General features: G+C 40.6%; 2 protein-coding genes across 6 annotated transcripts in view; both read right to left on the bottom strand.

The window, feature by feature from the left end:
* Nucleotides 1-1,583: 1,583 nt before the first annotated feature.
* DYNLRB1 (dynein light chain roadblock-type 1) lies at nucleotides 1,584-11,741 on the bottom strand. The gene is made up of 4 exons (XM_048498601.1): nucleotides 11,642-11,741; nucleotides 9,200-9,275; nucleotides 5,012-5,179; nucleotides 1,584-1,997 (listed from the first exon to the last, which is right to left on the bottom strand). The coding sequence occupies exons 1-4, from the start codon at nucleotides 11,720-11,722 to the stop codon at nucleotides 1,954-1,956; spliced, it is 369 nt and encodes a 122-aa protein (XP_048354558.1). The 5' UTR covers nucleotides 11,723-11,741; the 3' UTR covers nucleotides 1,584-1,953.
* A 2,338-nt stretch (nucleotides 11,742-14,079) lies between these two features.
* Nucleotides 14,080-26,670, bottom strand: part of ITCH (itchy E3 ubiquitin protein ligase) — a 61,381-nt gene continuing 48,790 nt past the window's right edge. For all 5 annotated transcript variants that reach the window (XM_048498595.1, XM_048498598.1, XM_048498597.1 and 2 more), the window contains 6 exons: nucleotides 24,240-24,380; nucleotides 22,596-22,716; nucleotides 21,889-21,993; nucleotides 20,881-20,977; nucleotides 19,527-19,599; nucleotides 14,080-17,666 (listed from right to left, as the gene is read on the bottom strand). In XM_048498595.1, coding sequence (XP_048354552.1) covers nucleotides 17,567-17,666; nucleotides 19,527-19,599; nucleotides 20,881-20,977; nucleotides 21,889-21,993; nucleotides 22,596-22,716; nucleotides 24,240-24,380 — 637 coding nt within the window. In that variant the 3' untranslated portion in view covers nucleotides 14,080-17,566. The remainder of the gene's footprint in view (nucleotides 17,667-19,526; nucleotides 19,600-20,880; nucleotides 20,978-21,888; nucleotides 21,994-22,595; nucleotides 22,717-24,239; nucleotides 24,381-26,670) is intronic.

Here is a 26,670-nt window from a genome sequence, read left to right as displayed (position 1 = left end):
TGTGGCCATTAATAAACAAACACTAGCTCAGGGGTAGGGAACCTGCGGCTCTCCAGATGTTCAGGAACTACAATTCCCATCAGCCCCTACCAGCATGGCCAATTGGCCATGCTGATAGAGGCTGATGGGAATTGTAGTTCCTGAACATCTGGAGAGCCGCAGGTTCCCTACCCCTGCACTAGCTCCACATGAGAGGTATATTATTCATTTTGAGTGAAAAAAAATTAAATATCTATTTCTAGAGATAATTAGATAATGGTCAACATATTGTTAATTGTGTTCATTAAATTTACACCTTTATTTCAATTGGAGTTGTGGACAGATGAATTAATGTCTAGTTAAGTCACACAAATTAACGCAAAAGCTATTTTTATACATACATTTTATACACGTCATGCATCTTTCAGAAACAAAAGGCGTTTCTTCTGTTGTGTCTCCCATTTAGTTAGCAACCTAGGGAGACTCCTGTCTGATCACTATTAGAATGGAAGTACAATTACGGTAAAATTTAGATCCATTATGGTCTGCAGTGTACCAGGAATCTGTCCAACTGAAACATTTAGCAGGATGTGCTTGAACTTAAGAGAAGCATAACTCATATTTGAAGATTAACATATCCATGTGTTGCAAATATGATTTCCTAAATACATTGCGCTAGCCAAGCAGAAATTAGGTAAGCACCTTTCCCCAGAATGTAATATCCTAAACATTGGACTGTTCTTTTCCTGTTAAAATGCACCATGATATTTTAATACACAATTATACATACGTTTTTCTAAAATCAATTTTGCACATTCAGAAAAGACTTCTTCACTTTGCTCCAATGCACCCATTTACCAGCATTACTTCTGAATACCAGTTGTGTAGGGGTAGTGTGTGTGTATCGAGGAGGGGTAACAACAAAGGGATAATTTGGCATCTGGTTGGCTGTTGTGGAAAATAGAATGTTGGACTAAATAGGCCACTGGTCGGATCCACCAGTGCTGTTCTTATGGACAGTAGTGAACAGCTGGTCATAACTGAGCTATCTAATAAGGCAAAAAACCTTAAGGCAACATTGCCTTAGTAAATAGTAAGAAGATAGTAATGCAAGCTACTGATTGTCCACTGAAACACTTTTGAAAGGAATAGTGTGACAACATGATCAATCTGAAGGAGAATTACAATGCCACCCTGGACAGGGGTTGGCATAGCCATGGCACAGCTGTGCTGCCTCCTAAGAGGCATGCTGCACCACGGGCAGCAAGCTGAATGCTGCCCCCTTTCTTGAGAAAGTAGCTTATGCAGCACAATGGCCTGTGCCACTGATTTTGCTCGGGGTCTCCCTGAGACAAATGGGTTCAGGAAACTGGCTAAATCTATTTTAGGATTTCGGCTCTTCAATGCTGGCATAGTGCCTCTGTATGGGCGTTAGTGCCCCTTTTACCAGTGCAAGTGACATTCATGCCAGTGTTGGGTCATGCCACCCCTGAGCGGTTTTGGCCCTCTTCCTTGGGATTGCATTGTTAACCCACTACATTTTTAAACCCAAAACTGAGTGCACCAAAAGCATTTCAATTTGTAAAAATGAAAGAAGCAACAGACACCAGAGTAACATTTAATTAGGTTTTTCATTCACCTCAAAAGAAAAGGCCTCTCCATATTTAAATAAGTAGCAAAATAAACAAGACAAAAAGAAAAACTTATTCATGATTACAAATATACAGAAAGCAGTCTTAATTAGGTTACATTTTTAACAAACCTATCTATTTTGGACATTTAAGTCACCCTGATTTCACCACCAGACTTCGCCATGGAATGCCATTTCAGTCATATTAGTATACTCACAATTAAAAAAGGATCTTGTATACGTTATTATGGTGGCACAAGCACTGAAATACTAATGGCTGTTTTGGATATTAAATAAAAAGATGCATTTGGGTATAAGGAGTATTAGATCTTCATAGGAAGTTTTCACTCGGTTGGGTTCTGAACAACAATCAGGAAATAGTCCTTATCTGAAAAGAAATAAATAATTATTTTCAAGCCTTCTATTGTTAATTTACACATAAGATTGTGTGTGTGTGTGTGTGTGTGTGTATGTATACACACACACTTACAACAACACTAATTTGTTTATATTCACATGCAAAACCTGCTGTCTTTACTCAATCCCCTACCCTCCTCTACAAACTGATATCCCCCTAGGTGAAAGAATACTATCAACAAAATATGCAGCCCAGTTCTATGTAAAGTGAGATATGCCAAACCCCACTGATTTCAATGCTCTCTGACAGTGATCTGCAACACAGTATTACTGAGCACAATGCAGCCAACTTGCTTCTTCTCCAACGCAAAGAGCCAGTTCTGGCTTTTCTTCGCCTTACTGGAGCAGGAGATCCTTTAGAATGTTCCAGATGGCACCATTTTTGGGTCTGCAAGGAGTGTGCATTTGGAAACAGTTGTTCCATGAGGGTGTTTTGCTTGGAACCTTCCAACATTTTGTAATGGCTTCCCATGGCAGCCATTTTGTGGTGAAATCCAACACTCTACCTGAAAATATCTACATGCTTTATGAAGTTAGGGTCTCCGTTCTTTGCTGCGCTTAAGTCTGCACAAGAGTGGATTGTTTTGAGGTTTGTCATCAAAAGTAGATGTGGCTGATAGACTTGCTCACTTTCAATAACATGTTCCTCTTCATGTTGCCTGCCATTTTTTTAATTTAAAAAAATTCTGAAAAAAGTATGGAAAAATGTATGCCATTTAGATGACAGTAATTGACTGACAAGAAGCTGTGGCTAGGATGGGAATGGAGCTAAGGAAATCTCTGAGTCAATTTCAACTCACCTTTATTAGGCATATCAGTTAAAAATAAAACAAAATACAGGACAGAGTGGGTCTTAAAACAAGACATAAAACTGGACAAATCGCGTAAAGCTAGGAAAGCAGAGGTAATCAAGCTTCCATTATGTCTTTGACTTAAGCACTTTTAATAAAAATTCAGTGGTTTTTCCAGTTATCCCGCCGTTGCTATTATTCAGCAGGTGAATCGTCTTTATACACATCGAACAACTTATTTTATTCCCTTGAGCTGGGACAAGTAAGGAAAGTCTAGGTAATGTGTATCTCAGGCAAGAGAACATAATATGCTCGAGGGTCTCAGCTGTATTCTGACAATATGCACATGTTCTATCTTGAAACAGAATACTCGACGGTCGGCCCTTAAGAACGGCAGAGGGGAATGTGTTACATCTAGCTTGAGTAATGAAAATCTCTGAGTCACTGTTTTCGTGGTAACGGCCTCATCTTAGAAGTAATACTGTGACACTAGTTGCTGGTATCAGATTACTCTGAGAAGCACACAGACACAAATGTCAATTGGCTGAAACACCTTGGGGAACTGAATCTCTCTGACATTAGATAGTAAACAGGAGTGAACAGAACAGAAAGCCTTTATTGGCATATTAAAAAAACACAATAGCTACAAAACAAACCAATACAGCAAAACACATCCAATGCAAACCCGTATGACACATCGATCCATGATCCAAGTGTAGTAAACAGGAGTGCTCTTTCACCCCCAATAATATACTTGTAACTAAAATGGATGTTACAAAAATGCCAAAGATTAATATTTTACTTTTTTATTTAAATCCAACTGTTGTGAGCACCTAAAATAGCTTATCATGCCATTCTCTACTTTGTCCTTACTACAACAACATTATGAGGTAGTTTAGACCAAGAGATTATGATGGCCCAAGATCACCCAATGGCAGAGTAGGGATTTAGATCTAGTTGTCTCAGGTCCTAGTCTGATACCCTAACCCAGACTAGCCCAATCTTGTTATATCTCGAAAGCTAAGCAGGTCTGCCCTGGTTAGAATTTGGTTGGGAGACCACCAAAACCATGATCGCTACACAGAGGCAGTGAATGGCAGATCATTTCTGAATGTCTCTTGCCTTGAAAACACTATTGGGTTATCATAAGTCGGGGGCAATTTGATTGCAAAAAACCCCCAAAACACAGTTGTAGCTGTGAAAAAAAACAAAACACGGGTGTAGCTGCGACAAAGGAGATTTTGAGTTTTGTGGCACAACAATGAGGAACACAGTCAAATACTACAGCTTTTGTTTTTTGCTCGATGTTGTACTTGAGCAAGCTGCAGTCACAATATGACATTCTTGAGACAATATCAACTCTTGTAGTGTAAGGAAACAATCAAGCTGGCTGCCCAGATAATTGAGATTTTAGCACAAGTGTTCCCTTAATCATGGACTTGAGGCTGTAGCTTTTTGGCTTCTGCACTGCCTAGACTGCAACAAGAATGGGAATATGTCTGTTCCCTGATTCTGCATAAAGGATGTTTTATGTTGATCTGGAGTATGAACAAAAAGGATTTTAAAAACAACAACCCTACAGTTCAAAACTCAAGATAATATTGGTGATAGAACAGATTTAAATAAGTAGTATTATATTACACTGCTAACTTTGAAAGAGTTTAATTCAGATCAGTTTCTGAATTAAAGGATCTGCGTGGTGGTCAGAGGGTCAGTCTAGGTTCCGGGAGATTCCGAATCCCCACTCTGCCATGGATGACCCTGGGCTAGTCAGCCTAACATACCCCACAGAGTTGTGAGGTTAAAATGGAGGAGTGTTGAACGGGGTTGTTGTGAGGTTAAAAGGGAGGAGAGTTGAACGATGTTATAAGAGTTTGAGTTCCCACTGGTGAGAAAAGGGTATAAATATCTAAATAAATAAATACATTTGAATAGATTCAAGGCCACAATGAATTCAACAGGAGTCTAATTTCTAGCACTTTAGGAATACAGCAGTTCCCCAGAAAACAGTCTAAGTATGCTTTATATAGCCGCTTCTCTGAGCTAAGAACACCTGGACCTGGCAGATATCTGGATCTTTCCTCCATGAAGAATGGGCATAGTACAAAGAAAACTGACAAGAAATACAACAAACAGTCTGAGGCAAGCAAATAGCACTTCGCCATTTTAAAGCTGAAGCTGTCTCCTGTTTTACCTGGTGCAACCATGATCTCATTTTTCTTGGAACGAATCCGCAAGAAGGTGAGGTCATTCTGGGGGTCAATGTCTCGCACGGTGCCCCTGGCCTTCATGATTAAGTTGTGCATCAAGCCCGCATACTGCACAGTGGTGGAGTTGTCCATGGTGCTTTTAATGGGAATACCTGCAGAGTGCCAAGGATGCTGTGTGTAAGTTCGGACAGGATATTCCTTCCTAACAAATTCTTCCAGACAAATCCCAACTGTAGGTCCTCAAATAAATATAATGCTCATTAAATCCCCTTGCCACCCAAGAGTCAATTCACATGCCAGTGTTTTAACAAAGCTATCAGACCAGCTTTCTTCCCCTGTGAATATGGCATCTATTAAGAAGGAGCATGCTTCTCATGTTAGAAAACTTGCCTCCCTTTCATGGGCACAGCATCCAAAATGAGCAGAAAGTTTTGCCTTGTTTTATAAACTCAATCGTATTACGAGTACGAGAAGCTACCTGAGATCATGAGTGGTAGGCAATCTTCCTGAATGCCAACACATAAAGGAATTCAAGCTACACTCTGATATACACTTACTTGGGAGTAAGCCACAATGAACTCAGTAGGGCTTACTTGTGAGTAAACATACAAACTACCAGGCTGCCAGTCATGCATTCACAAGTCAACATGGTGAGGTGGTTAAGAGTGGTGGACTCTAATCTGGAGAACAGGGTGTGATTCCCCACTCCTTCATATGAGCAGTGGACTCTAAAACTGGTGAACCAGGTTTGTTTTTCCACTCCTTCACACGAAGCCTGCTGGGTAACCTTGGGCTTATCACACGTCTCAGAACTCTCTCAGCCCCACCGACCTTACAAGGTGTCTGTTGTGGGGAGAGAAAGGGAAGGAGTTTGTAAGCCTCTTTGAAGGTTAAGAAAAGCAGGATGTAAATCTAAACTCTTGTTCTCTTCTGCACATGAATAGCAGAATATTTGGATGATTCAAGTGAATGGTGTAGAGAAATCAGAGTTCCTATGGAGGTTTGGTTTATCTCTGTTACAAATACAGGCAATTTTGGTTGTGCTACAGCAAAAGGACAAGTTGATATGGCTAAAATCTGCCTCAGTCATAGCCCTGTGTGGAAAACAAAGACTTTTGAATTAGCAGGCTTTCAAGGAAACGATTCTATGTGCTGGGGTGTTGTGTGGTTTCTGGGCTGTATGGCTATGTTTTAGTAGCATTTTCTCCTGACATTTCACTTGCACCTATGGCTGGCATCTTCAGAAGATCCTCTGAAGATGCCAGTCACAGATGCAGACAAAACATCAGGAGAAAATGCTACCAGAACACGGCTATGCAGCCTGAAAACCACCCCAGTGATTCCGGCCGTGAAAGCCTTCGACAATACCGCCCTTCGGGGATGGGGCCGTATAAAAATCTATAATAACAATAATAACAATAATAACAATAATAACAATAATAACAATACTGTGCATTTTTTCTAGATAATGCGATCACCTTCCTTTTTTGTCCTCAGTAATTCAAATGAAGGTCCCATCTGGCATTATAATTAAAGGTATCTCAGTCAGATGGCTAAAAATAACATCCATGGAAGGAGAGAGATTGTGGTGCTGCAAGTGAGATAGTGTGATTACCAAAGTAAGTGAAGGAACAAAAATACAACAAATATGTAACCCTGTACCACCCAAAGTTTAAAATCGATTCTCACCAACCATATCAGCGTGTGATCTGTCATCTTCAGAACTGGAATTGGTGGTGACATGAATATGTAAAGAACTGTTTCTCTCTCGTGTGTGTGTGTGTGTGTGTGTGAGAGACAGAGAGATGCCAACAGAGTCAAGTCAGGCATACTCAGAATTTTTGACACACCAAGGCCAAAAGGTTTGCCATCTCTGGCCAATTCGATGCATTCCTGTATGGCTACTGGTTACAAAGTTATTTCCAAGACAAACACACACACCCTTTAGCAAAGCTTCTCACATTTACCCACATCAGCCTATTTATACAGGAGCTCAAGAGTAGAAACTGACTCCCATTGGTTTAATGAATATGAGTATTTGGTATTTGGAATTACCTTGCATGGATGATATTATTTAAGCAGTTGTTGTTCTCCACAATACATTGTTTCAATATATCTAGGTACTTCCCGTCCCCCCAAGCCTTGCGTAGGAAAATCATCTTTGTCAAAAGTGGCCTTTAATAATTATCGAGTATATGGGGGCCAACCTCTAAAAACAGGCATATTTGTTTTCTATTTATTTTACAAAATGTATATGCCACCATTATGCCCTCATAAGGGCCACGAGGCAGCTAACATGTTAAAAACAAACATAATGAAATGGTATCTTGAAAACCATTAAAGTCAACAAAAACACATCATTAAAACCAGAGAAAAAAACATGAAAAATAAATCCAACAATTAAAATGGTTGCAAAACCTAAGCCTACAGCTCCTTTTAGAACACTCATGAAAGGTAGTGGAAGGCAGGTCTCTCTCTTACGCTGAATATGGACCAGACTGGAAATTGGGCCTTATTCATGCAGACATTTACACTTGTCCAATATATGTATTTCCAATCACACGCAGCACAGCAGACGCACCAAGCTTTGGCTTGCAAATGTATCACCTTAATAATGAGGACTAGGGGGCAAAATGGCACCCCCCCCACCCCCTAGTTTAAAAGCAGCCTGGTGGGAACAACCTTAGTTTAAAAGCAGCCTGGCGGGAACTACACTTCCCAGAAGACCTTGTGAGCAATTTTCCACCCCCCACATAACTCCAATGGCATACGCTCCGGGGAAAGGCACCCCCCCCCGCCCCATTGGCACTCTGCCACTGGACTAGACTTTTCATTTTTACCCTGTCAGTGTTGTTTACCAGGATTTCAGTAAAGCTTTTGACAGGATTCCCATGATGTTCTGATGGGTAAACTAGAGGATTGTGGACTGGACTCTAGGATAGGTAAATGGATAGGGAATTGGTTGGAGAACCGCACTTAAAGAATAGTTGTCAATGGCATTTCATCTGAAGGGAGGGAGGTGTCCAGTAGGGTGCCATGCCACAGAGCTTGGTTTTTAATATTTTTATAAATTATATGGATGATGGTAGAGGGACTACTCACTAAATTTGAAGAGGACACCAAATTGGGAGGAACCGTGAACTCACCAGAAGATATAGAATTCAACGAGATGTGAACATACTGGAAAAGAGGTGGATGTGAACAAGATGCAATTCAACAAGGGTAAGTGCCAAGTTCTACATCTGGGTAACAAAAATGAGAAAATTGCATACTGGATAGGGGATACACTTTTGGATAGCAGTGTGTGAACAAGATCTTGCAGTATGGCTAGACTGTAAATTAAATATGAGTAGCCAGTGTGATGCAGCAACAAAAAAGGATAATGCAATTCTGGGGTATATAAAAGAGTCATAATATCTAAATTGTAATATCTAAATTGTAAGATGTCATAGTTCCCTGTACACTGCATTGGTCAGGCTGCACCTGGGGTATTGTGTGCAGTTCTGAAGGCCTCACTTCAAACAGGATGTGGACAGAATGGAGCAGGTGCGGAGAAGAGTGATGAGGATGATCAGGGCCTGGAGATCAAGTCCTATGAGGAAAGGCTGAGGGGGGGCTTTGAGTATTTGAAGGGCTGTCACTTAGAGGAGGGCAGGGAACTGTTTCTGTTAGTAGCAGAGTAAGGGACTTGTATTAATGGGTTTAAATTACGGGCAGAAATATACCAGCTGGATATTAGAAAAAAAATTTACAGTAAGGGTTATTCAACAGTGGCATTGGTTATCTAAGGAGGTGGTGTGCTCCCCTTGCTGGCAGTATTTAAACAGACTCTGGACAGACTCTGAGCAGGAGATGGACTTCATGGCTTATACAGTCCATTCCAACTCACCTGATGTAAAAAGTGATACTCAAATCAACTGTGATACAAGAGATCAGAGATTCATAATCCCATTACTTTTGCTTTACTTCTTTAAAAGCTGAAAAATCCTTTTTTTTTGGGGGGGGGGGGTGTCCAACCTTTACCTTTGTGCTGTTATCCTGCCCTAAACTGTTCGTTCCCAGTAGAGGCTGTCAATCTTTGGGAGGCAGGGGGAATTTATTTATAAAGAAATTTGTAATGGATTCTATATATTCAAAATGAACGCTTGAAAATGGTTTTAATGGCACAGTACCTTCTGAATTAACAATAATGATTCCTTGGACTCCCTTCTGACTCTGAATTCGCTTCAGAGTTTCTTCCACCTCAGCCTGGAGGAAAAAATATGTTAGTTTGTCTTAGAAGATGCAGTTTGTTTCAAGATAACAGTTCTGTAGTAAAGCATCTCAGACGAGTATTCAAAGAGAAGCCCATGCTTCAGCTTCTCATTAAATCTGTAATTTTGCTCTCAGCATCTGAAACTAAGCCCTTAGCAGTCAGAAATTTGTTTTTTTTCTCATTCTCATCAGCATTTCTCACAAAATTCAAACTTAACACAAGGTAAAGCAAACAGCTTTCCTAGACTTTTGGCAAAAAGACAGAAGTAAAATCCTGACTCATTTTATGGACAAATCTCTGTCTTTCTCTGGCTGCTCTACACATGATATGATATAAAATTTCTTAGGCAGTACAGGTATTAACCATCTTAACAAAATCATCAGATGTCCACCCATTGGAGGTTTTACTTAGCAAAACAAACCCGGTGAATATTCTCTGCACTTTTCTTGATCATATTTGCATTTCACAGGAATACATTCTACCCTATACTTCCTACCCTTGGCCATGGAGGTTTTTTAAATTTTATTTTCATACCTAAAAGACTGCCTAATGAGGAGCCACTACATCATATCTGAAGCAACAAGGAAATACACGTTGCATTCTGACTGCATATTTACATATTTTCTATAAACGTATGCAATTGTTTGACACCCCATATGATGAAAAACTAAAATGCAGTGATCTAGTTTACACTGCAGTTATACTTTGCTCTTTCCATTGCTCTTTCTCTGCTAGGAAAGGGACAAGAGACATTCTTCCAATTAATGAAAAATCAGAGAACCTGGTACACAGGTTATGTTTTAACGTTTTAATTATATAATGTTGTTCTACTGCCAATTAATAGGGTGGGAGGTGCAATCTTTGTCTGGGGGACGATTGTGGCTGTCAGCAGCCCTGCCACATTGCAATCTGTGAAGCACAGTGCCAGTACTTAGTTTTGCTGAACTTACAAAAACCAGAAAGTCAATATGTGCAGCTAAATGGATATCATGGTTCAGAGGTGGGTAGCACAGGCGGAGGTTCTGACAAGTTTATCACTAATACTCGTACTAGTTTAGAATTAATGAAATTAATTGCTGGGAGGCCCATAATTGCAGATCAACTTCTACTGTGAAGGGGACAAGTAAAACAACCAGAAGCAACCCAAATAAATGGTGTGATTTAAAAAATAGAGAAAACATATACAGGAATTGGTGGCTTTCCCAATGTGTACATGGCTATCAGTTAACTCCCCATACAGTCAGATCATGTGGAGACAAGAACAGTCTCTTTCTCTCTCCCCTGTGAAAACTGAGAACACTCATTACTTGTTTCTTGTTAGGGTATTACCAGGATAATTGAAATCAGGGTATCAGAGCAATTTGCAAAGTATAACTGCAGTGTAAACTAGATCACTGCATTTTAGTTTTTCATCATATGGGGTGTCAAACAATAGCAATCGTTTGTAGAAAATATGTAAATATGCAGTCAGAATGCAACGTGTGTTTCTTTGTTATGAAAATACGTTGCAGACTGCAAATTGGAACAAGGGGCTAATGTAGACTAGAAAGTAACATACCAAGTCAAGTTGAGTTTGTAGATAATTATACCCAACATTTTATTCAGCTAGTCTTAAGAATCAGTATGGCAGCTGTGCATGCAAACTTTACAATAACAAAGAATATTCTATCAACCAGAATGGAAAAGTAACTGTGGCTCAGAAAATATATAAGAACCTCCTGTGGTTAATTTACCATAATGTAGTACAATGAAATTAAAACTATTTTTCTATGGTTAGCAGTAACCAGAATGTAAAGAATGTTAAATTGCCTAAATCACAGTCAACAGAATTTAAGAACTGTTTAATATTTTAAGATTGTTTCAAGCAGATGGTGGATTCTCCTTCAGTGGAGATCTGCAAGCAGAGGTCGAATGGCTGAAGTTAGGGATGCTGAAGTCGTGTATTTTTGCACTGAGCAATCTATGTACTAGATGGCCTCCAAAGTCCCTTATACAATATGATGACACATATTAAGGTGCTAATCCCAATAAGTCATAACAACGATGACAACATGTGAATGGACAACATGTGAATACTAATGCAATGGGTCTGCCAAAAGTGGAATGCACGAGATCCGAACAATGCAGATGAGTCAAAGCAGAAATGCCGCTGGAGCACCACTGTGCCCGCCCAGGGTTGCTCATTTCCCCACAGATGCCATGTTTGGTCACCCATCTCCACTTAGGGAGGTTTCCTCTCCCCTCACCCCCTGACTCCTAAGAAAATGCGCCGAAAGCAACTGCCCCCTTTTTTCTATCCCCATTTAGAAGAGAAGAAACTACCCTCACAGCTCCCTTCTCTTCCCCTCGAAGAACTCACCATGTTGCAAGGTTGGGATCCTTTAGTGACAACCCCGGGCTCTGGAACCGTGAGCGCATGCGCACCGCCCCGGATCTTCATGGCGGACGGAGAGCTCAACCAATCGTGAAAGGCGAAGGGCAGGTTCTTATGGTTCGGGAGCAGATCTAGTTTCCGGCACCTTCAGACCGGAAGTTCTCCGCCCAAAAAGGGGCTGGTATTTCCAATCGCTGTGAGGGAGAACCTCGGTTGTTTTTAAAGCTGAGCTAATGGCAGCATGCCTTTTCCGTGAAAAAAAGAAAAGGAGGAAAAACCGTTTTGCTGTGCGGTTTGAGATGTTTTCGAAAGCCAAACATGCTGTTCTTCTTCGTGGGGAGAAGGTAAAGCTGGAATTTATGCACTGAATTCTTTCTGCATCGGACTAGGATAGGATTACAGATCCCTCGCCAAGAATAATACTTTTTTGCTCCAGTAATTCAGGAGAGGGCTTATTTTAAGCCCGAAGGTGTTTGAACACTCACTTAATAGAAAGATACATGACAGTGATTCTGCTGAAGAGAAAACGAAGTTTTCATCTCCAAAACCAATTTCAAGTGCAAAACTTTTTTAAAAAAATCCTTGACCTTATTAAATTCCTTTCCTCATGTGACGATAGGCCCATCATCTCCTCTTAAAAGCTCTTTCATTTTGAAGATGAAATGGTTTGCCTATATCACTAAATGCCTAGAGGGTGCCATCTGGCAAGAAGGTTTATTCAAAGGGATCTTATTACTCTATACCCAATTTCTTCCTAAAATCCAAGTGTTTCACAATATTATTCTGTAGCTGGGTCTGCGGCAGGCAATGTTTTCCCAAAGTCTTCTCTTAGAACAGAACTGTAGTGAGAAACAAAAATGCAAGGACTTAGGTCGCAAGAAGGTGCACTAAAGAAAAATCCCTTATTTAAAAGAAATGAAAGATGAATCAATGGTTGTAGCTAAAAATGTGAGTGGCAGAAAAGTAGTTTTCCCCATAACAACGTGCACAGAAACAGATACCCCAAAGTTCAGGGGTTTCAGGGAAACAATAGCTCTGGTTGGCTAGCTTAAACAACCTATAAGTGGTCCCCAGGGCCTATAGATTGTCTATGGAAAACCACCCAGTCCGAGTGAAGTGGAAGAGTTCTCACATTTGCCCAATGGAACCAAGCTGATTGGTTAACTGGGCTCTAAATTTTGTAACCAGACCAAATAGCTGTTGACTTCACCCTGCTGGAAGAAAACTGAACCTCAAGTGTTCAAACCATCACCATAAGGTATTTCAGGTATTTCAGACATTAGAAAATATGTTTAAATAGTCTGATGAGTTTATGCTTTTATTTCACTTCACCTTTTATCCAAACTCATGATTCTCCAGTTATACTTACTCCACTTGTACCTTCTACTTTTTCAGTGTCTAAATAAGTTTTTAATCTGAATTAAAATTTCTTGCATCTCTTTGAACATCCAGCTATGCTCAATAGCTGTTCTTGTGGGGAACAGAAGGGCTAATGTTTCCTCCAAGCCAGTGTGTGTAGTGGTTATGAGAAAGTGAACTCTAATCTGTAGACCCAGGTTTGTTTCCCTGCTCCTCCAGCTAAAGCTTCTGGGTGACTTTGTTCTTTCAGAATTCTCAGCCCCACTGACTCACAAGGTGTCTGTTGTGGGGAGAAGTAGTGGGGTATAAATCAAAACTCTTCTTTGTTCACAGTACCTCAACCTGTCAAACTCCCCAGGCAAAAAGAGCAAGAAAGAGCCTATGAAGTCAATCTGTCACTGGTGGCAATACAGACATCCCCCCCCCCCCAGCCCTTTCCCTCCCAAGGGAGTACCCTTGGTGACCACACCCATATTCCCAAATCATAAACATAAGGACCTCACAAAAATCTTTGGTCAAACTGAAGCTTGAAGCAAGACTGTTCTATCCCATAACCAAACCAGCTTTCACTTTTTAAGATGGGAAAACAGCTGAATGTACAGGAAGTCTCTAATGGCAACCCAGAGAATATATTCCTGTTGGAGTGGGGACGAACTCTCTGCTGGATTCAAGCAAATGAGAAAGACTAGGTTTTTCAGCAATGCAGCACAATGCAAGAGAATTACAATTGTGCAGAAACCTTCAAAGGGTCTTGGGTCAAGCCCAGACACATACATAAGACACATAACGGTAGTGTGAAGCAACAGGAAAAGCACCTTGCAAATATTCTTAATTCTAAACCCTGTTACATCCTTTAAATAAGATACCCTATTTTCATACTCCACTCACAGCAGAGTATCTTTGCTATCACCCCATCTAAACAAAAGGAACTGGTTTTATAAAAACCTTGTACAGCATACTTGTCCACTGAAGGGGTGAGGAGGTGAATAAGAATCAAGGAGACTGCTGTGCTCTTCAAAGCTTTTCAGATAAACTTTTCACACAGTACAAGGAATGACAACCAATGCCAGCTTTTCAGAACTTTTATAAAAGTTTGACTTGGTGAGAGACTTTTGACAGTTACCTGAGCATTTGAAGTTACATTTCAAGGAAAAGTCAACAATGGGATTCCAGTACAGTATTTTACAGTCCAGTGCCTCTGATCCCAGTTTGTGTACTAGTTATACATAAACAATGATTCTGGAAAAAATGTGCAACAGACCACCTCACAAAAGGGGCTGGACATACCAATGCACTGACAGCAGCTTCAGTTTCAAACCTTTTGCAGCATATATATATATATGATTGTGAACCAGGAGTTTTGTCTGAAATAAAGTGGTGACGGTCATGAAGTCTTATACACCTATTTGAAAATGCAGATTTCATACAACATATCCTGAGCTTTTTAGAAAGATAAGGCTTAGAGGAAATTAAGATCAATATACAGAGATGTCTTTATAAGGCAGTTTCAGATAGTTGTGTGTCAAATCAGACCATGACATTCTTATAAGCATGAAATAGCATGCAACAGTTATTGCTGTCCATAAACTGTTGACTCTGCTTTATGCAGACAAGTTCAAATCTTGTGGGAAATGTTGTTCACAGTCCAATTTACCCAGCCAGCCACCCAGCAAACAGCACTGTATTTCCACAAGTTTCCCAGATTACAACAATGAGAAGAGTGCGCCAACTGCTCAAATTACTTTTTTTATTATTGCAACATAACATGGCATAAACAGAATTTACAAGGCAAAGGGGACTTTAAAAGCAAACTTTCATTCTGGTTTTAGAGATATTGCTAGCTTAACGCTTACAATATATCTATTTGAAATAACACTTCATGAATATCCTCTGTTCTGAGTGCTTAAAATACTTTCCTGTGCTTGGGATATCCAGCCCCCGTTTCCCTGGAATACAGCAGTAAAGACAAACAAATTTGCCATTTAAATTAAAAGAAATTGAACAAGCTAGACCCCAGACAGCAAAAATATATACAAGCATTTACCTGTCCCTGAACTAAACATCTGAACCATAAAAATATTAATCAGCCACACCCTATAGAACTAGGGCTTCGGCAGTTTCAATTAGAACTATCCTTTATTTAAAAATATAGGGCAGAAAGCTTTTTGAGTGATATTTATACATTAACATTATTCTAGGTCCCTACACGAATCATGAAACATTATGCAGAAGACAAACTATTTCCCACAGTTACTCATTACATCACTTAACTTAATTCCATTTCTGTCTTATAAATGTTAGATAGCTAAGATTTATTAAAATCAATACACAAAGTATTTCTAAGGCTTTTTCTTCCTCCATCAGCTACATTTCTAATAGACCTATCAGATGCTTTGGCAAGTGCCATAAGCAGACATAGCCCTAGAATTCACACATGTGCCCTGCAGCATCCTCTACCAATGAAAGAAGTGGGTCATTATTGGGAGAGAATAACTTTTACGTGAACTCCTTAGAATGTACCTGAAAGGAGACGAACCCTAACCTTGCCTGTTTTCTTTCTGACATTTACAGACTGAAGGAAAATTGACAATGTACATTATCTTTCAGAATAGCCTTTACGATAATTCAGTCAGTTACAAAAATGGCTTTCAGTAACCTGGAATCCCACCATGCTCTCCCTCCTCGGTTCTGGATGGATAGATATTTGCTAACAGCGCAAGAGTTCCCTATGTCGGTTCTTTGACCATCTTGGCCAGCTTTTAAAGAACTTTGCACCCCTCACACAATAGAGCAAGACCGATAGATAAGCATGCACTATTGCTGTTTCAAATGTCACCATCTCTCCTATGGAGGTTCAAAGCGGCATGCACACCTCTGGATTACAGCAACCTGGAGGAAAGGATTCAAGGCAGTAAGCTGGGGACAAGAACAAAGTGCTTTCGTTCCAAAACAGGAGTGTATTAAAATACTGTTGTAAGTGACAATGGATGATAGAGGGATTGTGATCAACAAAATATGAACAAGTGCCAAAAAGAAGCTGCTCTGGGCAGCAAGTTTTAAGGATGCGCCATTTCTATTCTCCCATGAGCAACTGGCTGTTCTAAAGTAACATTTGGAAGTTTTCAGGAAAAAGCCCTTGCAAGGACTAGGTCTATGAATTATTGCACCTCGGTTTGTCAGAAAAATTCAAGTGCTAGTTTTGTAGCAGTGCTTAGGACACAGAAGGACTAGCTGTGTTCATTCAGTTGTAGCCACAAATGGGAGTCTGTGGCACTTTAAGACTAACCAGTTTTCATTCCAGACACAGGTCAACCTGTGTGTGTCAGATGTATGAGGTGGGTCCCCCACAAGGCTGAGGTGAGGCCAGAAGCTGTGAACACCCCAATCATACAGGTTCTGAGTAAAATTAGAATTTCTTAATAAGAAGTTAGACATAATCTCTCAAGATTTAAAAATGACCTGGACTTCCTGAACCAAGACAGATGTTAAAGAGCTTAGCAAAACTAAGGAGACTGCATTCTCACACATCACTGCTCTTATAGCTTTTGTATGTTTCTTGATTACATAATTCTTGACATAATTCTTGACATAATTATATTATACCCAGAGCTCCCAGGATTTTTTGCCTTTCAATTCTTTTTTTCTCCAACAAGACCTATACCATTAAAACTTACACTGGAATAAAAGCAGTCATTACAGTGCTACAAGACTCCAGTTTATTTCTACTGGTATCTAGTAAGTCATATCCCTTCCTCATGAAGAAAAATAGCCGAGTTAAATCTAGTTCAATGGCCATTTGTGTGTGTTAACCATTTATCTACAAATGAATTAAATGAAGATACCCAGTGATTTGTTTACCCTGGTGTACCATAAACGACCTGAAGTTGAAATGCACCGATTGGATGGGAACAAACTCAGATGACGAGAAACCTGATTATTGGGATCCTTGTACTAAAATTAACAGTGCTGAGTCTTGCATGTGTACATTTGCGCCACATGCCTCCCTGCACAGCTAGCTGAGATGACATGGGAACAGGCTTTGGGAGAGAAGAAACAGTCAAGCCACACTTGGGTAAGAAACAGTTAACACAAGCAAGGGATCTGCTTTGCAGTATCCCCAGCTGATTGCAAGCAAGTGCTGTAAGAAATAAGGATGCTGCAGCACTGCAGCTACCAATGGACTTTCCAGTGCATCAGCAGCAAAGAGATGCTACTAAAATGGAAAGACAAAAGGAGTCCTGATTTTTTTAAAAAAAATAATAATTCCAGTTAATGAACAGAACCCAAGAGCAAGATCTAGTGATTCAATAAGCCTCTTGTTAGTTTTTTTTAAACAGATGTATCATTTGGGATTTCTCAAATGACTAAGGAGAAATCATTAATTAATGGGCATAACATTGCAGGGTAACATCCATTTACTTACACACTAGTAATTATTAAATAAAATCAAAGTCAAGTCTTCTTTACAGTAAGATGTGCAACAAGCAGAGACTGAGAAGAGTGCACACCATATATGAATTCATGTTCTTTGGGTGCATGTCCCACCAACGGTTACTCTTGTCCAAATCCTTCTGTTTCTTCTATGGCAAACAAAAGCTTCTCCTTCAGTTGTTCATAACTCTTGTATGGTGGCAAGTCCAAGCGGTTGAAACTGAAAATAAACACAAGTTTCCGTTTGAATTCTGAACCTTCAAACAAGGTGACTCGATACTCAATGCTGCCAATTTCCCCACCTTCCTGGCAGAGGTTACAGCTACCAGAAAACAGATCCTCATAAACAGATCCAATAAGATTATAGCTAGTGATTCAAATGGTTTTTCCATTAGCTGTGACAACACTAGCAACAAGGACCATTGTGAGATCACTATAGGCACTGGTGGGTATGCATTGCACAGTCCCCGTAAGAATCATCTAGTAATGTCATAGGAAAATATAGTACTGCCATGAAACCCTTTATTACATGCCAAAATTGTGGCCAAGTAAACTTTTACAGAAGATAAACCGGTCTTTCTTATTTCCAACAAATATTCTAGCACCTTAAACAAACGTAGGTTGTTCACCTGCAACCCCTGTGGTCTCAACCATTCACCAGTACATGCCTTTCTGGCTGAGGGCTTCCTAGACTGAACCAGAATGTCTTCTATAACCTTAGACCAGTGCTGCTGCTTGGATAAATCCTCCAAGCTGTTAAGTACAAATATTGAAAGTTGTGTGGTGAACACTGCCACTGTAACATCTCCTGAGGTTCTGAGGGCAACCCTATCCATGTGACCTGTGCCATTTGCAGTAACTGAGAGGACTATATTTGCCTTGGCCAAAAAGAAGCTATCAGAATTAAATCTGTCCACTACTGAACTGCCTTGGCTAGCACCTGTCCCACTAAAGGAAGTGGAGAGAACAAATCATATAGACTGTTTGTCCATGTAATCTGGAATGCATCCCCCAAATGAGCAAAGATCCGATACCGCTATTGAACAGAAGTGTGATGCCATTGCATTGTTCCCTCAGGCAAAAAGATCTACTTGAGGTTGACCCCACTGTTGGAAAATCTTTTACAGAATACACTGCTTTATTTCCCACTTGTGATTTGTTCCCTGCACACTGCTTAGCTGGTCTGCTCTGAAATTCTCCTTTCCTGCAAGGTGTATTGTTCGCAAATGAACTACATGTTGGATTGCCCACTCCCAGATCCCGGATGCCTCCAACATTAGCTTTCTGGACCCTGTCCTTGTTTCAGATAGACAACCCTGAGATAGAGATTGACTCAAGGTCAACCTGCAAGCTCCATGGCTGAACAGAAACATCTTTTGTGGAGCACTACAGCACAAGGGTTATACCATCTTCTATGGAATTCAACACCTTTGTAACTCCAACTATGAGCAAACTTCCAATCCAGCATTCTGGAAAATTGTTGTCTTAAAGCTTCATCATCATGTGACATTAACCTCCTGGAATATTTTTCTACAGAGGGTTTGCTAAGCACCTTCATCACTGATGCCAAGACTTATTTGTCATGTGTTTAGATTTTTTTAAAAAAAACTTTTGCTGCTGGGTTATACCTGTACGCTGCATTTACTGTAATTTTAGTTATATTAGCCACTTTTAGGAAACATTTAGAAAAATAGAAAGGAAATTAATTTTAAAAGTTAGCTAAAAGAAATATAGGATCCTCTGCCATTTGTGTTAAGGGTGGGAATCTTGTCAGCATTGAGCACTGATTGAATTCTAAATCTGAACCTTTGTTCTGTAGATCTTTTCATACATCACACAACAAATGCAAACCCACATTTGGCATCAAGTATTCCCTGAACAAGAAGCTGCAGTAAGTCATGGCTCTGTGATGAACAGCCAGAATGTGTCAACAAGCTTGAGGTACATTTATATACATCTGCCACATTCTTCAGAGTATACCAAAGATGTTTTGCATGAAGTGCTCTCAATCCCTTGTTAGAATAGGAATAGTAAAAACCAATCAAAACCACCATTTTCTCATCTAATACAGCTTACTCACCAAGTATGGCTTCTAGGCAACCAGTTTTCTTTACCAACTTTTTCAATACAAAACTTTTGTGGTCCATTGCTCCCTACAATTAAAAACAAATTTCAGACTTACGATATTATGCCAAAGTAAAAACTTTCCAGTTTCCCACAGAATGATCCACATTGTAAACACAGCAGCTGATGAATATTCAGATTCCTCCACAGAAAAGCTTCCTGATTTCAATTAGAAAGTCATCCACAGCTGTAGGACATTTATGGCACTAGAGGGAATTGGCTGTACTATTTAAGCCACCAAGTCCCTCCTAGAAAGGAGCTGGTATTGCCATCCCAGACACATGTGGCAGACTAGTTAATCGCACAAAGCTCTTGCATAGCAGAAACAACAAAGGGATGACTGATGCATCACCCTAAGGCACTCCACATAAGACAGTTACACTGGCATTACACAGCCAGCAGTGGGAACAATTCCAAAAAGCTAATCAGGTTGGTCTGATGCAGAAAAATCAAGCAGGAGTGGCACCTTGAAGGCTACTGCAGATTTGATCCCAGTCTTTAAGGTGTCAACAGATTCTCCATTATTGGGCAACCAATCTTTTAAAACAGGAATGCAACAGACAGCATATGGGAGGACAGTTTTGCCTAATTAGCACAATACATGACATTCCCGTGTCGCCTCAATGCAAAGCAATTTTGCTCTGGTTGGAAGTAATTCACATAGGGGCCTTTCTGGAGCTTAAGAGGGGAAAGCAACAAGTAGTTCCTTCCAAAATTTAAGAGGAGGCAGTAGAGGGGATATATTCTCATTGCTGATCAAAATCAAGCATCCTCCTTGACTGTTCTATCAGCAGCATTAATTGTATGAGAGTGAATGAAAACAGACTAAAGCCTCTGGAGCTCTGTTACATTCAGTCCAGGGTACTCAACTGGACTGCTTTCCAAACTGAAGCAGTCAAGCTGGGCAAAAAAATACAAACCAGTTCTGATAGTTTTCTGGCACGTTAGTTCTGACCCATTCTATGTGGCAAAGAAAGGGCAGTAAAACAGCCTTTGATAGCACCTGTCCTTTTCAAAATACTGAAGGAACAGTTCTGAAGGAAGCTCAGCCATCAGCAGATGAACAGAAACATGCAGGCTGTGGTTCTTCAAAATGCCATCCATTACGAAGATAGAGCACATTTAACTTGCCAAATGCGCCTTGTCACAAAAGCCTTAAAACTCTTAGTCTCATTCAACACAGGGATAGAAGCAGGCAGACATGTGCCAAGATATCCCACCATTTACGAATTAAAGGCTTTTGAACCCAGATCCCAAAGACAACAGGCACACGGGCTCTCAACCACCTCGTACAAACAAATTTTGCATACCCATGAGATCAGCAAATCCTCCAACTGGTAATCGGCATGTTCCGGTAACAAACTGTAGCAGTCTCATTCTCTTCTCATTGTCTATGTCCTTCACAAACTAAAAGAGAGTGCATTTGAAAAAGCTATTACACCAACACATTCCATCCCTAGTGCCCCTGAATGGGCACAAGCAAGAAAATGCTATGAAAGAAGCTCAATCAGGAAATATTTGTTTACAACTGCATTTATTTGTTTACAACTGCAAACTCTCTTTGAAATCACTGACTGGATAAAATTTTGAATAACTAACACAACAGCAGTGTGGTCTGATGTATCTCACTTTATTGTGCCCTGTAGAGGCACAAGTGGGTGAGGGGGGACAAATCCTGCAGGAGTAGAAAACATTTTTCTAAGATTAGCTATGTCTATGTAACCCGGTTCTTCTGTAACTCTTTGTTTTTCATCACAAACTTGGCTACAGAAAATAATTCCAGATTCCTTTGTATCTTAACACAGTAAGTAGCAGGTAACTATAAGCAGCAGCTACGTAAAAGAACTTTAAAAAATGCAAAGTTTATTTTGCTCTGGTGATTATCTGTCAATGTTTATGATAATTTTTTAATCTGATAATCTAAACCTCGCTTGTTTGGCTTGATCATAAACGTTTATCCAATGTTAAATTGTTTAAAATATTTGTACATTATTCTGATGAGGAAGTCACTACTGTCCACAGTAGAGGCTGAAAGACTGTACCATGGTCAAGGATACCCAGGAGGCGGCACACCTGGAAACAGAATGGGCTTGTCTAGTGCCGACACCCATCAACAGCAGGTCATGCTGCTGTGACAACAACCAATAGAAGGTAATTTGATGGTCACCTGTAATCCAAATGTACTGGGATAACATTTTGGCAATTTTTCAAACAGGAGGCGGGGAAGGAATAAGCAGTTCCCCAGAGATGGTCCAGTAGTGATTTTTTGGTGCTAACATAACCTGGATACAAATCTTCCATGTTAATGCAATACAAACCTGCCAAAACCATACAATCTGTTTGCTTGTTCTGGTGTAATGCCGGTAGATGGCATGTCTTTGCCAGTCAGTTAAGTCGATCTCCTGCATGCCACACAAAAGCACCTGGGTAAACAGAGAGGCAGACATCAGTCAGTAGTTTGCAGTTAAGAATAAAAAAAGAAGACACAATACCTGTCAGGATTATTTTTCTTTACATTTAGGATTTATTTGTCTTGCTTAAATAACGCCGAATTGATCACCCAAGGACAAAACCATGTTAACAATGGAATCCTATTTTGGATGATCTATATAGTCAGTAATACACCTTGCCTGCTTGAGATGACAGGCCAGCACAGTTGCAACTGTAATCTTTAACTTTTTTATCTTTCCTGTGCTTGTTTGGAGGTTCTAGCAGGGGAGCACAGCTATTGTATACCCTTGACCGAAGAACGGTACGCTCCTTCTATCTGGGATGGTCTTCCTCTTCCACCGACTGCGCAGCTTCGGGAGAGACCTACATGGAGCGGTGAGGGAGGAAGAGAACACCTACCTAGCCAGATCAGCCAAATCAACCCTGGCAATCAATGGGGTGACAGATGTCGCAGCTGGAACTTTCTCACATCCGATCTTTTAATGTTAGGCAGCTGCCATCTCATTTATATGTCTGCCCTTGCAAATATGCTATAATTTCTTGGTTGAATTCTACACCCTAAATACAATCTTACCTCTAGCTCCTTGGCATCAAAGTACTGCAAGTACGTCTGCGGTAAAATCTCATTGAAGCCTTCAAAGAAAGCTTGGGTCTGTTCTTCAACACCTCGGGAAAGTCTCCATTCTGCTACTAGCCTACAGCAACAAAAACCACAGTTAGTTATTCAAAAATTGTCCCGTTCACTTACACTGCCAACTGTATGTAATGAATACTACAATCCAGTAAAATAGGCTTGCGTCCCACAGTGGCGCTTTTCTTTTGCACAAGGACCTTCTCCTGATGCAAAAGGATCTCTAGTCAGCAGAAGAACATCTTGCATTAGGGAAGGCTCTTTGTGTTTGAGGAAAGCATCATGGTCAGAAGAAGGAACTATAAATGGCAACATCAGTGACACAAAGGGCCCTGAGCAGGAAAATGTAAGATATAAAATGGGTAATTGTGTCACACCATCCTGTGTAGGCACATGGAATTAATGGTCCTTCCTTTGGGAAAGACATTTGAACAGATGGTCTCCTGATGCATTCATTTCTACAATTTCAAACATCTGTGACTCTCCCAGTGTAAAAGTTGGCGATCTGCTTCACAAAGCTAGGTGAAAATAAAAGATAACCTCTCTAATTTGAGGAGAAAAGTGTTTAGGGAATGAGGTGCATGTGAAATGAGGAACATTGTCACCCAGCAATAGTGTCACTGGCGCAGCAACTCGCCTTGATTGTATTATACAACCCAAGCAGACTTGTCCACTGGGAGCTTGAGGCCTTATGTCAGTAATCTAAGCCTTCTACGCTACATACTACAATAGCATCTTAATGCATTTTCAGGAAGATTAAATGGGAAATAAAGCTTCAGTAGTCGCTTCAACTGAATTATTTTGCAGCCAACTTCACGCTGAATTCTTAAGAACATAAGAACAAGCCTGCTGGATCAGACCAGAGTCCATCTAGTCCAGCACTCTGCTTCTCGCAGTGGCCCACCAGGTGCCTTTGGGAGCTCACATGCAGGATGTGAAAGCAGTAACCTTCTTCCATGCAATCATGCATACAAACAAGATAGAACATTTCCAAGATGCTCATATACTGAGAAACAAGCAGCCAGATGATGCAACTATCATCAATAATAGCAAAAAAGACTGAAATACAAATACAGGTTCTTAAAGACTGAGAAGTAGTGTGAATTATTGGAGCATCTGTTCTGAACTAAATGTAAATTAAAGTCCGCTATATTATAGACTTTTCCAGCAAAGGGCTGAAGCAAAGTGATCTACAAGCCACATATGGATTGTCACAAGTTCACCCCAAACCTGTCTAGAATGGTTCCATTTTAGAATCTGCAGTTTCAAAATCAATTGCTCACTGAACAACATCCTGACATTTACCACAAGTATTCAGGATTCACAACTTGAATAAAAAGTCTTACGTTTTAAGGCAAGAGCCCTTTTGGCTCAGAGCCCATCGTTCCAAGCTGATCTTTTGGGCGAGCCAGATACTGAATCCTGCACCATCCCAGGCCACAGCTTGCTAGCTTATTTATAGCTTATCTTTCTTTTTGCTGTGGTTCTCAGGGAGGAAATCAGGCTGGAAAGATTTAAATAAAATGCAATACAAAATTAAGACTCCGCTAAAAAAAATCTGTGCCTGAAAACTACCTTTGCACTTACCTAATGTACTCTTCTTTGTTCTCCTCGGTAACCAAGATATTACTACCATTGGGCTTCAGATCATGGCTCTTGATTTCACCTAGAAGTTCTTTATCCACTGAGAAATACATTTCCAGGCCACATTCCTCAATATTGTTTTCCCTATAAGAAACAAAGGCTATATGCTGTTAACTACAGAAATATATTCTCCATAAGATGTACAACATAATCATAACCAGGTGCATTTGGAATAAGCACGAATAATTTCATGTTCTGGAAAAAAGCCATTTTTTCAACTACAGGATTGTTTAAATGTTCTATATTAAGGAAAATTATTTGAATTAAGTTTCTTCATCAACATGAGGAGAGAAAGGAGAATTCTGCTATGGGATGTCACATTTTAACTCAGTTTGTGCAAAATTTGCATTGCAACACATTGCTGAGAAGTGGCTCGTGTGACTGCTCTGGCGTTATCCTCAGCAGCCTGCAGCTGAGTAGAGAAAGCTAACTAGAGTGGTGTGCCGATACTGCTAGTGGCAATTCTACAAACCACAACATGATTTCTTTCAGCAGCTGTGATCACAAGAATTGTTGGCTGTTTGGCGGTGTCATTCCACACAGTACGAGTAACCTGAGGTATGGCTCCTAGGGTTGGAGATTTGGACAGTCCGAATCTGGATTTTTACCAAATCTGCACTGATTCGGATGGATTTGGACGAGCAAGGTCCGAATCTGAGCTGTCCAAATCCTAACAGATCCGAATCCATGGGATTCGGATCACCAGCCGAATTGCGTTTTTATTTTTTGGTGTTTTTTTCACGTTTCGGCCTGCAGGGGGCGCATTTTTAAACATATTGGCACCAAAATTTCAGGGTATCATCAGGAGACTGTCCTGATGATACCCTCCAAGTTTGGTGCAGTTTGGTTTAGGGGGGGCAAAGTTATGGACCCCCAAAAGGGGTGTCCCTATCCCCCATTCTTTCCAATGCGAACTAAGGAGATGAGGCTACCCTTTTGAGGGTCCATAACTTTGGCCCCCCTGAACCAAACTGCACCAAACTTGGAGGGCATCATCAGGACAGTCTCCTGATAATACACTGAAATATTGGTACTGATACATCTACAAATGCACCCCCTGCAGGCATCCCCAGAAATTTGCACAAGATTCTTTGTTCTGCAGTGACTTAGCTGCATTGCTGTCAATAGGGAATTTCTGATAGAGGGCTGTGGAGTGCACATTTTTCATGGTAAACCCACAAAACTTTCAGGGTATCTTCAGGAGAGTCTCTGGATGACACCATCTAGGTTTGGGGAACTTTACTTCAGGGGCAGTGGGAGATGGGCCCTACCCTTTTGGGGTCCCATAGAAAGTAAACCCCCTGAAGCAAAATTCCCCAAACCTGGATGGTGTCATCCAGAGACTCTCCTGAAGATACCCTGAAAGTTTCGTGACCATACCTTCAGAAATGTGCACCTCACAGCCCTCTACCAGAAATTCCTCATTGACAGCAATACAGCTAAGTCACGGCAGAACAAAGAATCTTGGGCAAATTTCTGCGGGTGCCTGCAGGGGACGCATTTTGAGATGTATCGGCACCAAATTATCAGGGTATCATCAGGAGACTGTCCTGATGTTGCCCACCAAGTTTGGTGCAGTTTGGTTCAGGTATGGACCCTCAAAAGGGGTGCAACTATCCCCCATTGTTTCCAATGGGAGCTGATAGGGGATGGGGGCTACACCTTTGAGAGTCCATAACTTTGGCTCCCCTGAACCAAACTGCACCAAACTGTGGGGGTATCATCAGGACAGTCTCCTGATGATACCCTGAAAGTTTGGTGTCACTAGCTTTAAAAATGCTGGTTTGCGTGTTTCACCGCTCACTCACTCCAGCAGGCTTCATGTGCAGGAGCAGTGAAACATGAAAACCGGAATTTTTAAAGCTAGTGGCACCGAATTGCAAACTTGGGGAGAATCATCAGGATAGTCCCCATATGATATCCTGAAAGTTTAGTGCCGCTAGCTTTAAAATTGCGTCCCCTGCAGGCCAAAACGTGTAAAAACACCAAAAATTCAAAAAAATAATAAAACAGACCCGAATTTTTCGGATTTACCCGAATTTTCGGGCATATCCGAATCGGCTATGATTCGGATTCGGGTATACAAATCATTTTATGCCCCAAAATACCCAAATCCGAATTTTACCGAATTTTTTTAGTATTGACCAACCCTAATGGCTCCTACTTCTGCTCCACTAGATGGCATCTTGATCAAGGGGTGCCTGAATGATATGGGGAAAGGTTTTCAGTCTGCTATTTTATTTTCTTGATGCTGCAGAAACTATCCAGTGCTCTCTCTTGGCCAGCAATATTCTCTACTCTGCACAGAGTAAGCTTGCAGAATTTGTCTTTCAAACATAAAGCAAAGCTAAAACGTTTGTATGTGAGGCACATA

Source organism: Sphaerodactylus townsendi, linkage group LG05, assembly GCF_021028975.2.
Source record: "Sphaerodactylus townsendi isolate TG3544 linkage group LG05, MPM_Stown_v2.3, whole genome shotgun sequence".
Lineage (NCBI taxonomy): Eukaryota > Metazoa > Chordata > Lepidosauria > Squamata > Sphaerodactylidae > Sphaerodactylus > Sphaerodactylus townsendi.
This window is presented reverse-complemented; position numbering and strand designations above follow the sequence as displayed.

Coding starts and splice junctions, on each gene's coding strand:
- DYNLRB1 (XM_048498601.1), bottom strand. CDS start 11,722: ATGAAGATCCGGGGCGGTGCGCATGCGCTCACGGTTCCAGAGCCCGGG. Junction 5,180..9,199: donor CATTATTGTTAATTCAGAAG/GTACTGTGCCAT, acceptor GGCACTCTGCAG/GTATTCCCATTAAAAGCACC. Junction 1,998..5,011: donor TGAGATCATGGTTGCACCAG/GTAAAACAGGAG, acceptor ATTTCTTTTCAG/ATAAGGACTATTTCCTGATT.